Source organism: Mixophyes fleayi, unplaced genomic scaffold (assembly GCF_038048845.1).
Source record: "Mixophyes fleayi isolate aMixFle1 unplaced genomic scaffold, aMixFle1.hap1 Scaffold_62, whole genome shotgun sequence".
In the NCBI taxonomy this organism is placed as follows: Eukaryota; Metazoa; Chordata; class Amphibia; order Anura; family Limnodynastidae; genus Mixophyes; species Mixophyes fleayi.
The window spans coordinates 112,030-127,179 of record NW_027448322.1 but is presented as its reverse complement, the minus strand read 5'-3'; the positions used below and the strand labels follow the sequence as shown (position 1 = coordinate 127,179).

Here is a 15,150-nt window from a genome sequence, read left to right as displayed (position 1 = left end):
GTATTAGCGTATGGTGGTACATAGAGTACGTCTGTGCTATGGCGGTATTAGCGTATGGTGGTACATAGAGTACATCTGTGCTATGGTGGTATTAGCGTATGGTGGCACATGGAGTACGTCTGTGCTATGGCGGTATTAGCGTATGGTGGCACATGGAGTACATCTGTGCTATGGTGGTATTAGCGTATGGTGGCACATGGAGTACATCTGTGCTATGGCGGTATTAGCGTATGGTGGCACATGGAGTACATCTGTGCTATGGCGGTATTAGCGTATGGTGGTACATGGAGTATGTCTGTGCTATGGCGGTATTAGCGTATGGTGGCACATGGAGTATGTCTGTGCTACGGCGGTATTAGCGTATGGTGGCACATGGAGTATGTCTGTGCTATGGCGGTATTAGCGTATGGTGGTACATGGAGTACGTCTGTGCTATGGCGGTTTTAGCGTATGGTGGCACATGGAGTATGTCTGTGCTATGGCGGTATTAGCGTATGGTGGCACATGGAGTATGTCTGTGCTACGGCGGTATTAGCGTATGGTGGCACATGGAGTACGTCTGTGCTATGGCGGTATTAGCATATGGTGGCACATGGAGTACATCTGTGCTACGGCGGTATTAGCGTATGGTGGCACATGGAGTACGTCTGTGCTATGGCGGTATTAGCGTATGGTGGCACCTGGAGTACATCTGTGCTATGGCGGTATTAGCGTATGGTGGCACATGGAGTACGTCTGTGCTATGGCGGTATTAGCGTATGGTGGCACATGGAGTACGTCTGTGCTATGGCGGTATTAGCGTATGGTGGCACATGGAGTATGTCTGTGCTACGGCGGTATTAGCGTATGGTGGCACATGGAGTATGTCTGTGCTACGGCGGTATTAGCGTATGGTGGCACATGGAGTATGTCTGTGCTACGGCGGTATTAGCGTATGGTGGCACATGGAGTATGTCTGTGCTACGGCGGTATTAGCGTATGGTGGCACATGGAGTATGTCTGTGCTATGGCGGTATTAGCGTATGGTGGTACATGGAGTACGTCTGTGCTATGGCGGTATTAGCGTATGGTGGCACATGGAGTATGTCTGTGCTATGGCGGTATTAGCGTATGGTGGCACATGGAGTATGTCTGTGCTACGGCGGTATTAGCGTATGGTGGCACATGGAGTATGTCTGTGCTACGGCGGTATTAGCGTATGGTGGCACATGGAGTACGTCTGTGCTATAGCGGTATTAGCATATGGTGGCACATGGAGTACATCTGTGCTACGGCGGTATTAGCGTATGGTGGCACATGGAGTACGTCTGTGCTACGGCTGGTATTAGCGTATGGTGGCACATGGAGTACGTCTGTGCTATGGCGGTATTAGCGTATGGTGGCACATGGAGTACGTCTGTGCTATGGCGGTATTAGCGTATGGTGGCACATGGAGTACGTCTGTGCTATGGTGGTATTAGCGTATGGTGGCACATGGAGTACGTCTGTGCTATGGCGGTATTAGCGTATGGTGGCACATGGAGTACATCTGTGCTATGGCGGTATTAGCGTATGGTGGCACATGGAGTACGTCTGTGCTATGGCGGTATTAGCGTATGGTGGCACATGGAGTACGTCTGTGCTATGGCGGTATTAGCGTATGGTGGCACATGGCGTACGTCTGTGCTATGGCGGTATTAGCGTATGGTGGCACATGGCGTACGTCTGTGCTATGGCGGTATTAGCGTATGGTGGCACATGGAGTACGTCTGTGCTATGGCGGTATTAGCGTATGGTGGCACATGGAGTACGTCTGTGCTATGGCGGTATTAGCGTATGGTGGCACATGGCGTACGTCTGTGCTATGGCGGTATTAGCGTATGGTGGCACATGGCGTACGTCTGTGCTATGGCGGTATTAGCGTATGGTGGCACATGGAGTACGTCTGTGCTATGGCGGTATTAGCGTATGGTGGCACATGGAGTACGTCTGTGCTATGGCGGTATTAGCGTATGGTGGCACATGGAGTACGTCTGTGCTATGGCGGTATTAGCGTATGGTGGCACATGGAGTACGTCTGTGCTATGGCGGTATTAGCGTATGGTGGCACATGGAGTACGTCTGTGCTATGGCGGTATTAGCGTACGGCTCGGTGTAGCTGCTTCCTACATCCCAATGGAAGAACAGACATTTGCATAGAGCATGAGATATCACACATTATCTAATACATGGTATTTTGTAGTATATTTGAACATATAGTAGTGTCATATAGTAATCATACATGGTACAAGCAGTAGCACAGTTTGTGTTACAGGTACACAGATGTGTAATGATACTACAGAAATGTTCCCAAATCAAAGTCTATATTTAGACCATTGGGCAATAATGTTTTAAGGTGTAGATCCATCTTGTCTCCTCTTTTGATATTAGCTTTATATAGTCCCCACCTCTCCAAGATCTTTTTACTTTACTTATGAATTTCGTGGATGTGGGATCGTGTCTATGGTGTGAGGTGTAATGTCTGGAGACACTTGTGGGCCTCAAAGTCCTTCTTAATGTCCCTTATGTGGATAGTCCGCACCACGTATTTAAGCCACAGGGACATTCCAGGAGGTAAATGACCCCACTTGTACGTTAACCCTGTCTTGTCTGATTTGAATCTTCGGATAGGTTTGGTCTTACGCTGCTCTGTGGTTTTACATACATAGCATCTATTACTTCCTTTCTGTTCTCCTTAAACCAGGTCTTACAAGGTTTATCTTTCTCGACAGGTATGTAACTTTTATTTAGTGTATTTCCCCGGTTTCTGCCTTCCTATATATAAAGTTGGGTTTAGTTGGCAAAATCCTTTTTAATTTTGTGTCCATTAGAAAAACACTGCAATATTTTTTAATGATTTTCTCTATGGATTTGGAATTGGGGCTATATCTTGCCATAAGAGCATCTCATGGTCTTAGGGATAAGAAAACTTTCTCTTGACGAATCCCTTACGTGCTCATAAACTTGTTCTACTAGATTTTCGTCATAATTTCTCTCTAAAAATCTCTCTTTCAAAGTTTTTTATTGATATTCATATTGTTCTATGTTGGAACAGTTCCTTCTAAGCTGAGTGAATTGGCCTTTATGAATGTTTGTAGCCGATGTCTACGGTGATTGCTATCTGCCGGGAGGTAGGAGTCACAATCCACAGGTTTTACAAAGGTTCTGGTTTCTATGTTGTTATCTAAGTCTAGAAATTCTACTCTCTATCTACTAGTAAAGGTAAAGTGAAGATTGATGTTGTTAGAGTTGATGTATTGGATGTTGGATTCCAGATCATTCATGTCGGCGGTCCAAAGCCAGAATACATCATCAATAAATCTATGCCAGCCACGGATGTTACCCAGATAGGGGTTGTTGTGCCATATGTGGGCTCTTCCCAATGGGACATAAACAGGTTAGCGTAACTGGGCACAAACTTAGTGCCCATCACAGTTCCACGAACCTGTTTAGGGTCCCCACCGTTAAACCAAAAATAATTATGTTGTAATCTAAATAGAATTCTGTCCCCAATGAACTCAACTTGTTCAGGAGGAATTTCTGTTTCTTTGCTCAGGATATTTTTAACATATATAAATCCTGTGAAAATCGATCTCCGTGTATAATGATGTCACATCACATGATAATATATTCCTGTTTCCATGTGATATTTGCCAAGATGTTGAGTAGGTGACTTATGGATTTTAGGTAGGGAGTAGATGACAGGGACTTTAGGATGTTTGGTATTGAGACACTCGAACTCTGATTTGTTTAATAGTCCCTTAAGAAGATCTATTTTTAAAAGTTTTTCTAATTCTCGGCCATAGAGTGTAGTGGGATTATAATGGTTCATATCTAGCCGCTAGGTGATTTTCTGATTCCTGAATATAGTCTCTTCTGTTCATGATTTATCTGCAGGTTGATGGTAATTGCTCTACTTTAAATTAGTTCTTTAATAGCAGCGGATTCAGATTTTGTAATGTTGATTTTGCATTGGGTGCTCCTCTTGGTGTTCTTCCAGGTCTTCCTCCACTGATTTCTGGAAGGTCTCAACACAGGGACCTTTCTTATAGCTCGGATAGAAGAGTGATTTGTACATATTGAGTGGTCATCTCTTTATCATCAGTGTTGTTGGGTCCTGAAACCTTCTGATTATTCACAAAGAATTTTTTTAAAGTGAATTTTCTAATAATTTTATGGAGATCGATGAAACTCTCAAATTTTTTCAGTCCCTTATCTGGGGCAAATTTAAGCCCTTTACTTAGCACATTAGTCTGAGGCAATATGAGGGTGGTGTTACTTAGATTAAATATCCCTTTATTTCGTTGAGGCAGCGTTGGATCGGTAACTTGATCTATTGACTCATCAGATGTTTCATTTCTTGATTTTTTGCCGTAACTCCTCTGGGGATCCTGGTCTCTCTTTTCTTTTTAAGCTTGGGGGACTTTTTGTTGTTTGTGAAATTAATTCTGGAGGAAATATTCAATGCTAGTTCTAAAAAGTATCAATATTTTGGTAGGATCAACAGATAGTGACAGTGTCTGGGGTAGGTGGGGTCTAGTTTTTTGAGTATGGTAAATTGAAGTTGTGATCATTGAGATTCGGAATATTTTATTCCTGTAATTATTGTCCCTATTCCTACGATAGGTATCTCTAGTGCAAATGTTTCTCACTGAGGTTCCAATGTTCCTTGGATCCAAGGGTTTGAAAATTCTCTAATTAGCATTCAATTTAGGTGTTTTTGTAATGAGAGGTGATCTTGAATGATATTTTTGTACTTTATCTTTAGAGGGTTGTGTTGTTGTTATAGGGTTGTGTTGTTAGAGGGTTGTGTTGTTATAGGGTTGTGTTGTTAGAGGGTTGTGTTGTTAGAGGGTTGTGTTGTTAGAGGGTTGTGTTGTTAGAGGATTGTGTTGTTAGAGGGTTGTGTTGTTAGAGGGTTGTGTTGTTAGAGGGTTGTGTTGTTAGAGGGTTGTGTTGTTATAGGGTTGTGTTGTTAGAGGGTTGTGTTGTTATAGGGTCCCTGCAATTTCTTATTCTTCTCAAATGTCAGTTTATTTTGATGAAGATCAGGACAAGTAGGATCTCGTTTGTTGAGGTTTAGGTTCCTATAGTCTGTTTCAGAATCTCTAAGGACCCTTATAAATCTCTTTTCTTTGTGTTTGATGGTTTCTTCCTCAATGCTTTTGAGTTTATTCTTAGTAAGGTTCTCTAAATTCTGAAAGTCGTCTAAATGACAAAGGGTGTGAGCTTGTCGTATAAGAGTTTTGTCTCTTCTTCTATTTTAAATATTGAGGCCTCCCTGCTCTCGATGATTAATTTCATCAAGGTGATTCATCAAGATGATAGAGATCCATCAAGGTGATAGAGCATTCATCAAGGTGATAGAGCATTCATCAAGGTGATAGAGCATTCATCAAGGTTATAGAGATTCATCAAGGTGATAGAGATTCATCAAGGTGATAGAGATTCATCAAGGTGATAGAGCATTCATCAAGGTTATAGAGATTCAGAGATTCATCAAGGTGATAGAGCATCCATCAAGGTGATAGAGTATTCATCAAGGTGATAGAGATTCATCAAAGTGATAGAGCATTCATCAAGGTGATAGAGCATTTATCAAGGTGATAGAGCATTCATCAAGGTGATAGAGCATTCATTGGGAACTTTTTTCATCCTCCCATGAATCTCTCATTGTCTTAGTTAAAGGTGTTTTTTTGAAAATTCTCAATCCACTTTTTCTCGAAATTCTTTTTCCCCAGTAGGCAGACAGATGAAGAGTGTACTCCCCCCCTATGGGCAGATATGGAAAGCTCGTATATGTATCACAATGTATGGAAAACAATCTAATCCAGGAGGGAATGACTGGAATCCATTTCCCCAACTTTTTCCCTATGTGGCTTCAACTCTTAGTGAGCGCAGTTTACCCACCTGATATTATATGAGAAAGTGAACAATTAGTTCTAGAAATTGATATGTTGGAAGCAGGCCGGTCTTATGGAGTGTTCCCGGTATACAGTGGTTACTACCTAACAAAGTGGTCCAAGGAAGGACAACCGGTGAACTGAGACAGGGTCATGGTGCCCAAGGCTCATTGATGCATGTGAGGAGTGCAGACTACCCCGTCTGGTCCAATCCTACAGAAGAGCTACTGTAGCACACACTGCTGAAAAAGTTACTGCTGGGTATGATAGAAAGGTGTCAGGACACACAGAGCATCGCAGCTTGCTGTGTATGGGGCTGCGTAGCAGCAGACCGGTCAGAGAGCCCACGCTGACCCCTGTCCACTGCTGACAGCGCCTACAATGGGCACATGAGCACCAGAAAAAGCAAAACAGCACTATTTGTACTAAAAATCTCACTCCAATATTGTTCCCAAAAGATCCTCTAATCCTCTTAATATGTGTCCAGCTGACAGATTGAGTTAAGGTAATATAGCAGTTTAATCAAGAGACTGATTTCGCAGTGTTTGAAGGATACTAACCCTACAGTCTGCACTCAGTCAGTAGTGGGATTTATACTGAAGTATATAAATCAGAGTTATATTAACTGGACATCCCAGGATACTGTTTTGCTACATAAGGTGGATTGTTATATGTGATTAAAATGATGGTTTATCAGGTTTTATATTAATTTAATAGAGTTGTTTTTAGTACATTGTGGTTGGTGTTTAGTACAGACAAGAAGATAAGTGCCCTCATTTCCTTTAACGTTTTGTTTGTCTGTTATTGGATTGGGACACAGGAATCTGACACAGGGCAGCTGTGTTCTGTCTATTTTGCCATTTCATTGCTTCCATTATCCATATTGTATATAAATAGCATTTTGGTATCCACCCCTTGGCCTAAAGAGAAATTGTAATGGATCATTTATAATATCCTTTTTTATAATTATTAATATTTATATCACCCGTTAAAGTGCCTAATAATTCCCGTAGATACAGGTACAGGTTCTCTCCTTCTCCACATATAATCTGCTATTATTATTATCTACACAGTGACACTTTGCTGATGGTAGATAAGAGGATGTTTGACGCCATGTATTACTGCAGGGTTAGATACCTTCGCGTTTCTCCATTTACTGTGGAACTAGAACACCTAACACCTAGCAGGACCTGACCATCTGCAAGTGCATGATGGGACGGATAGTTTCACACGAAAGCCACTGGTTGCTTGTCTCTATTCTAGTGTCATCCGAGCAACCATGAGCAGGCTGCTGGGTGACCTAGTGTCTCTGTAACCCCGGCAGTGAGCAGGCACCTAGGTGACCTAGTGTCTCTGTAACCCGGCAGTGAGCAGGCACCTAGGTGACCTAGTGTCTCTGTAACCCGGCAGTGAGCAGGCACCTAGGTGACCTAGTGTCTCTGTAACCCCGGCAGTGAGCAGGCACCTGGGTGACATAGTGTCTCTGTAACCCGGCAGTGAGCAGGCACCCAGGTGACCTAGTGTCTCTGTAACCCGGCAGTGATCAGGCACCTAAGTGACATAGTGTCTCTGTAACCCGGCACTGAGCAGGCACCTAGGTGACCTAGTGTCTCTGTAACCCGGCACTGAGCAGGCACCTAGGTGACCTAGTGTCTCTGTAACCCGGCAGTGAGCAGGCACATGGGTGACCCAGTGTCTCTGTAACCCGGCAGTGAGCAGGCACCTAGGTGACCTAGTGTCTCTGTAACCCCAGCAGTGAGCAGGCTGCTGGATGACCTAGTGTCTCTGTAACCCGGCAGTGAGCAGGCTGCTGGGTGACCTAGTGTCTCTGTAACCCCGGCAGTGAGCAGGCACCTAGGTGACCTAGTGTCTCTGTAACCCGGCAGTGAGCAGGCACCTGGGTGACATAGTGTCTCTGTAACCCGGCAGTGAGCAGGCACCTAGGTGACCTAGTGTCTCTGTAACCCGGCAGTGATCAGGCACCTAAGTGACCTAGTGTCTCTGTAACCCGGCACTGAGCAGGCACCTAGGTGACCTAGTGTCTCTGTAACCCGGCACTGAGCAGGCCCCTAGGTGACCTAGTGTCTCTGTAACCCGGCACTGAGCAGGCACCTAGGTGACCTAGTGTCTCTGTAACCCGGCAGTGAGCAGGCACATGGGTGACCCAGTGTCTCTGTAACCCGGCAGTGAGCAGGCACCTAGGTGACCTAGTGTCTCTGTAACCCCAGCAGTGAGCAGGCTGCTGGATGACCTAGTGTCTCTGTAACCCCGGCAGTGAGCAGGCTGCTGGATGACCTAGTGTCTCTGTAACCCCGGCAGTGAGCAGGCTGCTGGGTGACCTAGTGTCTCTATAACCCCAGCAGTGAGCAGGCACATGGGTGACCTAGTGTCTCTGTAACCCCAGCAGTGATCAGGCACCTGGGTGACCTAGTGTCTCTGTAACCCGGCATTGGGCAGGCACCTGGGTGACTAGTGTCTCTGTAACCCGGCATTGGGCAGGCACCTGGGTGACCTAGTGTCTCTGTAACTCGGCATTGAGCAGGCACCTGGGTGACCTAGTGTCTCTGTAACCCGGCATTGAGCAGGCACATGGGTGACCTAGGGGTAAATGTATCAAGCTGAGAGTTTTCCGGCGTGTTTGAAAAACCAATGAGATTCTAGCTATGATTTATTTAGTACAGTCTACAAAATGACAGCTAGAATCTGATTGGTTGCTATAGGCAACATCTTTACTTTTCAAACCCGCCAGAAAACTCTCAGCTTGATACATTTACTCCTAGTGTCTCTGTAACCCTGGCAGTGAGCAGGCACCTAGGTGACCTAGTGTCTCTGTAACCCCGGCAGTGAGCAGGCTGCTGGGTGACCTAGTGTCTCTGTTGTGTGACTTGAAGTGAACCTGAGCTGCCGGCTGTTTATCGGCACTGCTGATGACTCGTTTCTGTAATGAGAAAAGCCATTGATCGGTAATACTTGGTGTTAATTGGAACAGCGGTGCCAGCCGGGGGGAGCACAGTGCTAATAACTGCTGAGTCTCTAATTAGATGACTTTTTCCCACAAGGACACATAAATAATAATTATATTACGCCTATAACAGATCAACAACTAATCCCATTGTATCAGCACCGGACAGACCGGATAACAAGCAGACACTGGAGCATTCTGGGTATGGTCATGAACGCATTGTTGGGGCGTCCACACCGCTGCGTTACCCTCTCATCCTCACACAAATCAATGTAAACATCTGTAAACAGTGTAACGTACACATTGACATTTATTATGTGCGTATATATTTATATTAATTAGTGTATGTATGCTTGTATCTACATGTGTGACCTTCAAACATATGTCTCTGTATAAATCATGAGTAATATTGTTATACACAGGGAGCCAATGTTTTCAGATACGTTTGTAATTATTAGACAATAACAGATTGATACCTTGATATTTGGCTTTTCCACTTTTTGTAAGACTGTGATGAGGTTTCGATCCTTCCGTTGGGCGGAGCGCGTGAGAGGTCACGTTTAGGGTGCGCTCGCTCACCACAAGGAGGGTCCATCATTATCGAGTCTACCTGAGATCCTATTACCCCAACACTAGAGCAGTCCCCACAGAACCCCCCATTAATATAGAAGGAGGGGGGATCCTGAAGGGAGTACTACCTTTGTTACCCTCCAGAATATCAGACGCTCACTGAGCCTGGACCAGCAGAGCAAATGATTAAATTAATTTGAACAATCATTAACCAATATTAACAGAATTGACTTCAGAGACTCAGTGGCAATAAGCTGCGTATGAGGCCGCACAGACCAACAAACACTGAGGTTCTCACAGACAGAGACATTTGATTCACAGATAAACCCAATAAAAGTGGGAAAACGGAGAAGAATATAGTGATAATACACAGTGTCGTCTGGCTGGAACAAGCGACACCCCCAAATCTGACCAACCACAGATCTAAGACAAGAGGCCTTAACGAAGATACCCGAGATTCAGAGTGAATCCATTGATTGACTCTCAGCCTTCTCTTCTCAGCGCTCCTCATTAAGGCAGAAAATCATTACTGGTCTAGCGCTAAATGGCGAATATTATGCAGACAGCCAATTATAGAGGTCTACTGCCTTAATGGTTATATATAATTCTTTATTCTGTATAGGAGACAGAACCCATAAAGGGGATAAGTGAACAAATCCCTCTTTATAATCGGGTAGCACTGTCGTTTTTTGTCGCGGGGGCGGGGCCAAAATTACGCTTTTGTGTGCGCCCCTCTACCAGAAATAACCGCCAAAGTAGGCAAGTATGATTTAAAGTGTGTCATAAGAATGGGTTAGAGCAGGGGTAGGCAACCTGCGGCTCTCCAGGTGTTGTGAAACTACAAGTCCCAGCATGCTTTGCCAGTAGATAACCAGCAGAGAGGTGGCAAGGCATGCTGGGATTTGTAGTTTCACAACACCTGGAGAGCCACAGGTTCCCTACCCCTGGGTTAGAGGGTAACATCTCCTGGGGTAGACACATGTCACACCAGTACAGGGCTTTGGTTTAAATAGCCTCAGCTAGATTTATTCACTAACATGTAAATAAGCAAAATCCTTGCGTCTGGCTTCTAACTAATACACGGGAGCTCCCTCTCTAAAGCGAGGGACCTAGTGTCCCACACATACAAACAATGGAACTTACAGATCACACAATGCAGCATCTCTCAGGAGCCGTCTGAGTGTTGAGAGACTGAATTAACTGCCCAGCAGCCTTCTACCTGCACCACAAAGGAGCAACTACTGATTACTAGCAACTTGCTAACTTGTTGGAAAACCCGAAATGGATCTTATGAAAGGAGCCCACCCTCCTCTCTCCATTCATACCCCAGGGGCCCTTATACTGGCTCTTTTTACACACACTCTTTGGAAAGCTTTTCACAAACACAAACAATCTCCCCCATCTTTTAACCTCTTCTTCCCATCATGAAGCCACAACCTAGATCATATAAACCCAGTTTTAGTAGAAATTTCCTTTATAAGACCTGGACATGGGGGGAAACCATATGTCTGTTATATGTTATAATAACTATTACCGCTAACCCCCCAGACCCCCCCTTGTGTACTGTCAGTAACCCTCACATGAATGTACAATTAATAAAAACAATTTAAACAAAACAATAACATTTGTATATACAATATACCATATGTATAAGTTACAGTTCTGCAATAACTTCTGTGTTTTGCCCCCCACCCCCTCAGTGAGGTGGGGGCGAGGTGCAGCGATACCACTCAGCACAATGATGCAATGATCACATCAACACCTCGTGGGGTTAATATGATGTGATTTCCTGTGAATCGCGTTACGGTGGCTCCTTGCCCAACCACTTTGCTAGGAAGCGTGTGGGATGCGGGAGAATGGCCTGGTCTCCTGGGAAACCTACCTGAAATTCAGGAGTCTCCCGGACAATACAGGAGAGTAGGTGAGTATGAATTAGTCATCCATGGGAGGAAATGGAGAATTCCTATTTATGCTGGAGGAGGTGGAGGTCATATGACGTGTGAGGTTTGTGGGGTCACCGATGGAGCGAGAGAAGAGCCCCCCAACACAAGAGATGGTGATCAGAGGAGTCACCCTTAGATTATGGGGGATCTCAATGTGTCCCCCACAAGTCACAGAGACCAGAGGTTATTGGGCCCCTAATCTACTTACGCACCCCACTGTTATTCTGCTTTATAAGTGCCCCCCTCCCTCCTCTCTTATATCAGATGCCCCCAGCAGTCACCCACGTGGTACTGAGAGCGAGGATTGTACAGAGCTCAGTCATCAGTTTCTATGACAACCGAGGAGGTTATTATACTCCACAGACCCTGTAATACATGTACCCCGGCTGCAGGCAGGGACCAGGGGCAGTTAGCGGCCGTGCTGGGCCATCCGGGTGACAGAGGGTAAGATGTCAGCAGACTGTCAGATAATAATCATACAACACCCTGTCATGGCCAGGTACAGCCCCATCCCCACATCTGTGCTCTGGGCTCGGCTGCAGACTCTCAGCATCAGCTCAGTCATTGCTATTATTGGGGAGCTGCCTCCTCTGCAGGAAATAACATTAATATTACAGAAAAATACATCAAATTAAGACTCCTCTTCTCAACTAATGGTTTATTGAGTATATAGAAGCAAATCAATAGCAGAATGTAGGAAAGGTTCAATATAACAAGACTCGGGGATCAGTCCAAAAGGTCGAGATCAGGCCGGACTATTAGGGGTTAAGTGTTGCACAAATCATCAGGACAAATACTGGGGGATCGGAGAACCGCTCCGTACACGCTAAAAGCTAAACGCACAATTACACTGCGCCGCTCAGTCCCGAATGTCCCCTCTTATAATGTACAGTGTTATTATAAGCGTCAGACAACCACATAAGACTATTGCTGCAATCAGAGATAGTTGGAGAGAGAAAGAAGGAGGAATATATCAGAGATGAGGCCACAATGATGTTCAACGTGAGTGTGTCGGCTTTATGTGGCTGGTGCCCCAACCTGCCCCAGCCTGAGACAACTGCCCCAGCTGCCAAGACAACTGCCCCAGTTGACAAGACAACTGCCCCAGCTGCCAAGACAACTGCCCCAGATGACAAGACAACTGCCCCAGCTGACAAGACAACTGCCCCAGCTGCCAGACCCTATTGTCTGACTTGTCACCAGCAACAAATGTGGAAGAGGTGGAAGTACATGTGTGTATATATATATATATGTGTGTGTGTGTGTGTCTATAGGACATATCTGCCTGATCTATGATTACACGCTCTGATAACATGGTACCTGGGCCCTGCTCTGTGTGTACATACGTGTGGATAATTACATATATATATCCATGTCCCTGGCAGGAGAGGCAGCGATCCCACGTGTATATATATATATATATATATATATATATATATATATAATGTCTTTGGACCTACCTGCTCAGAGCTGTGTTCTGCTGGTTTCTCCTCTCGCTTCCTGAAGAACGTGTAGATGATGTAGACCAGCAGGGAGTAGAAGGCGTACATGATGGGGGTAGTAGTTCTCCTTAGTGGTGACGGAGAGGTCAATATACAGCAGGAACAGAGAGCAGAGGATGAAGAGACCGACGGCTGAATATACCAAGATGATGCTGTGTCCAATATAAGACCAACATGGGGGCAGCCAAACACATCTACTGCTGCACTATAGATATTGTGTCATACATCAGCCCCACCCTCTGCTAACCCAGCATCCTCTGTATCTCTCTACCCCTCCCTCTGCTAACCCAGCATTCTCACTGTATCTCTCTACCCCTCCCTCTGCTAACCCAGCATCCTCTGTATCTCTCTCCTCCCTCTGCTAACCCAGTATCCTCTGTATCTCTCCTCCTCCCTCTGCTAACCCAGCATCCTCTGTATCTCTCTCCCTCCCTCTGCTAACCCAGCATCCTCTGTATCTCTCCTCCTCCCTCTGCTAACCCAGCATCCTCTGTATCTCTCCTCCTCCCTCTGCTAACCCAGCATCCTCTGTATCTCTCTCCCTCCCTCTGCTAACCCAGCATCCTCTGTATCTCTCCTCCTCCCTCTGCTAACCCAGCATCCTCTGTATCTCTCTCCCTCCCTCTGCTAACCCAGCATCCTCTGTATCTCTCCTCCTCCCTCTGCTAACCCAGCATCCTCTGTATCTCTCCTCCTCCCTCTTCTAACCCAGTATCCTCTGTATCTCTCCTCCTCCCTCTGCTAACCCAGCATCCTCTGTATCTCTCCTCCTCCCTCTGCTAACCCAGCATCCTCTGTATCTCTCTCCTCCCTCTGCTAACCCAGTATCCTCTGTATCTCTCCTCCTCCCTCTGCTAACCCAGCATCCTCTGTATCTCTCTCCCTCCCTCTGCTAACCCAGCATCCTCTGTATCTCTCCTCCTCCCTCTGCTAACCCAGCATCCTCTGTATCTCTCTCCCTCCCTCTGCTTACCCAGCATCCTCTGTATCTCTCCTCCTCCCTCTGCTAACCCAGCATCCTCTGTATCTCTCCTCCTCCCTCTTCTAACCCAGCATCCTCTGTATCTCTCTCCTCCCTCTCCTAACCCAGCATCCTCACTGTATCTCTCTACCCCTCCCTCTGCTAACCCAGCATCCTCTGTATCTCTCTCCCTCTGCTAACCCAGCATCCTCTGTATCTCTCCTCCTCCCTCTGCTAACCCAGCATCCTCTGTATCTCTCCTCCTCCCTGTTCTAACCCAGCATCCTCTGTATCTCTCCTCCTCCCTCTGCTAACCCAGCATCCTTTGTATCTCTCTCCTCCTCCCTCTGCTAACCCAGCATCCTCTGTATCTCTCTCCCTCCCTCTGCTAACCCAGTATCCTCTGTATCTCTCCTCCTCCCTCTGCTAACCCAGCATCCTCTGTATCTCTCCTCCTCCCTCTGCTAACCCAGCATCCTCTGTATCTCTCTCCCTCCCTCTGCTAACCCAGCATCCTCTGTATCTCTCTCCCTCCCTCTGCTAACCCAGTATCCTCTGTATCTCTCCTCCTCCCTCTGCTAACCCAGCATCCTCTGTATCTCTCCTCCTCCCTCTGCTAACCCAGCATCCTCTGTATCTCTCTCCCTCCCTCTGCTAACCCAGCATCCTCTGTATCTCTCCTCCTCCCTCTTCTAACCCAGCATCCTCTGTATCTCTCTCCCTCCCTCTGCTAATCCAGCATCCTCACTGTATCTCTCTCCTCCTCACTCTGCTAACCCAGCATCTTCTGTATCTCTCCTCCTCCCTCTGCTAACCCAGCATCCTCTGTATCTCTCTCCTCCTCCCTCTGCTAACCCAGCATCCTCTGTATCTCTCTCCCTCCCTCTGCTAACCCAGCATACTCTGTATCTCTCTCCTTGCTCTGCTAACCCAGCATCCTCTGTATCTCTCTTCCTGCCTCTGCTAACCCAGCATCCTCTGTATCTCTCCTCCTCCCTCTGCTAACCCAGTATCCTCACTGTATCTATCCTCCTCCCTCTGCTAACCCAGCATCCTCTGTATCTCTCTCCTCCTCCCTCTGCTAACCCAGCATCCTCTGTATCTCTCTCCCCCTCCCTCTGCTAACCCAGCATCCTCACTGTATGTCTCCTCCTCCCTCTGCTAACCCAGCATCCTCTGTATCTCTCTCCTCCCTCTTCTAACCCAGCATCCTCTGTATCTCTCTCCCTCCCTCTGCTAACCCAGTATCCTCTGTATCTCTCCTCCTCACTCTGCTAACCCAGCATCTTCT

The 15,150-nt window shown here is 46.2% G+C and overlaps 1 protein-coding gene across 2 annotated transcripts in view; it reads right to left on the bottom strand.

The window, feature by feature from the left end:
* The window catches only part of KIFC2 (kinesin family member C2), a 54,201-nt gene extending 41,037 nt beyond the window's left edge, over positions 1–13,164 (bottom strand). For both annotated transcript variants that reach the window (XM_075194571.1, XM_075194572.1), the window contains exon 1: positions 12,857–13,164. In XM_075194571.1, the coding sequence (XP_075050672.1) occupies positions 12,857–12,946 (90 nt within the window). In that variant the 5' untranslated portion in view covers positions 12,947–13,164. The remainder of the gene's footprint in view (positions 1–12,856) is intronic.
* Between the last annotated feature and the right edge of the window lie 1,986 nt (positions 13,165–15,150).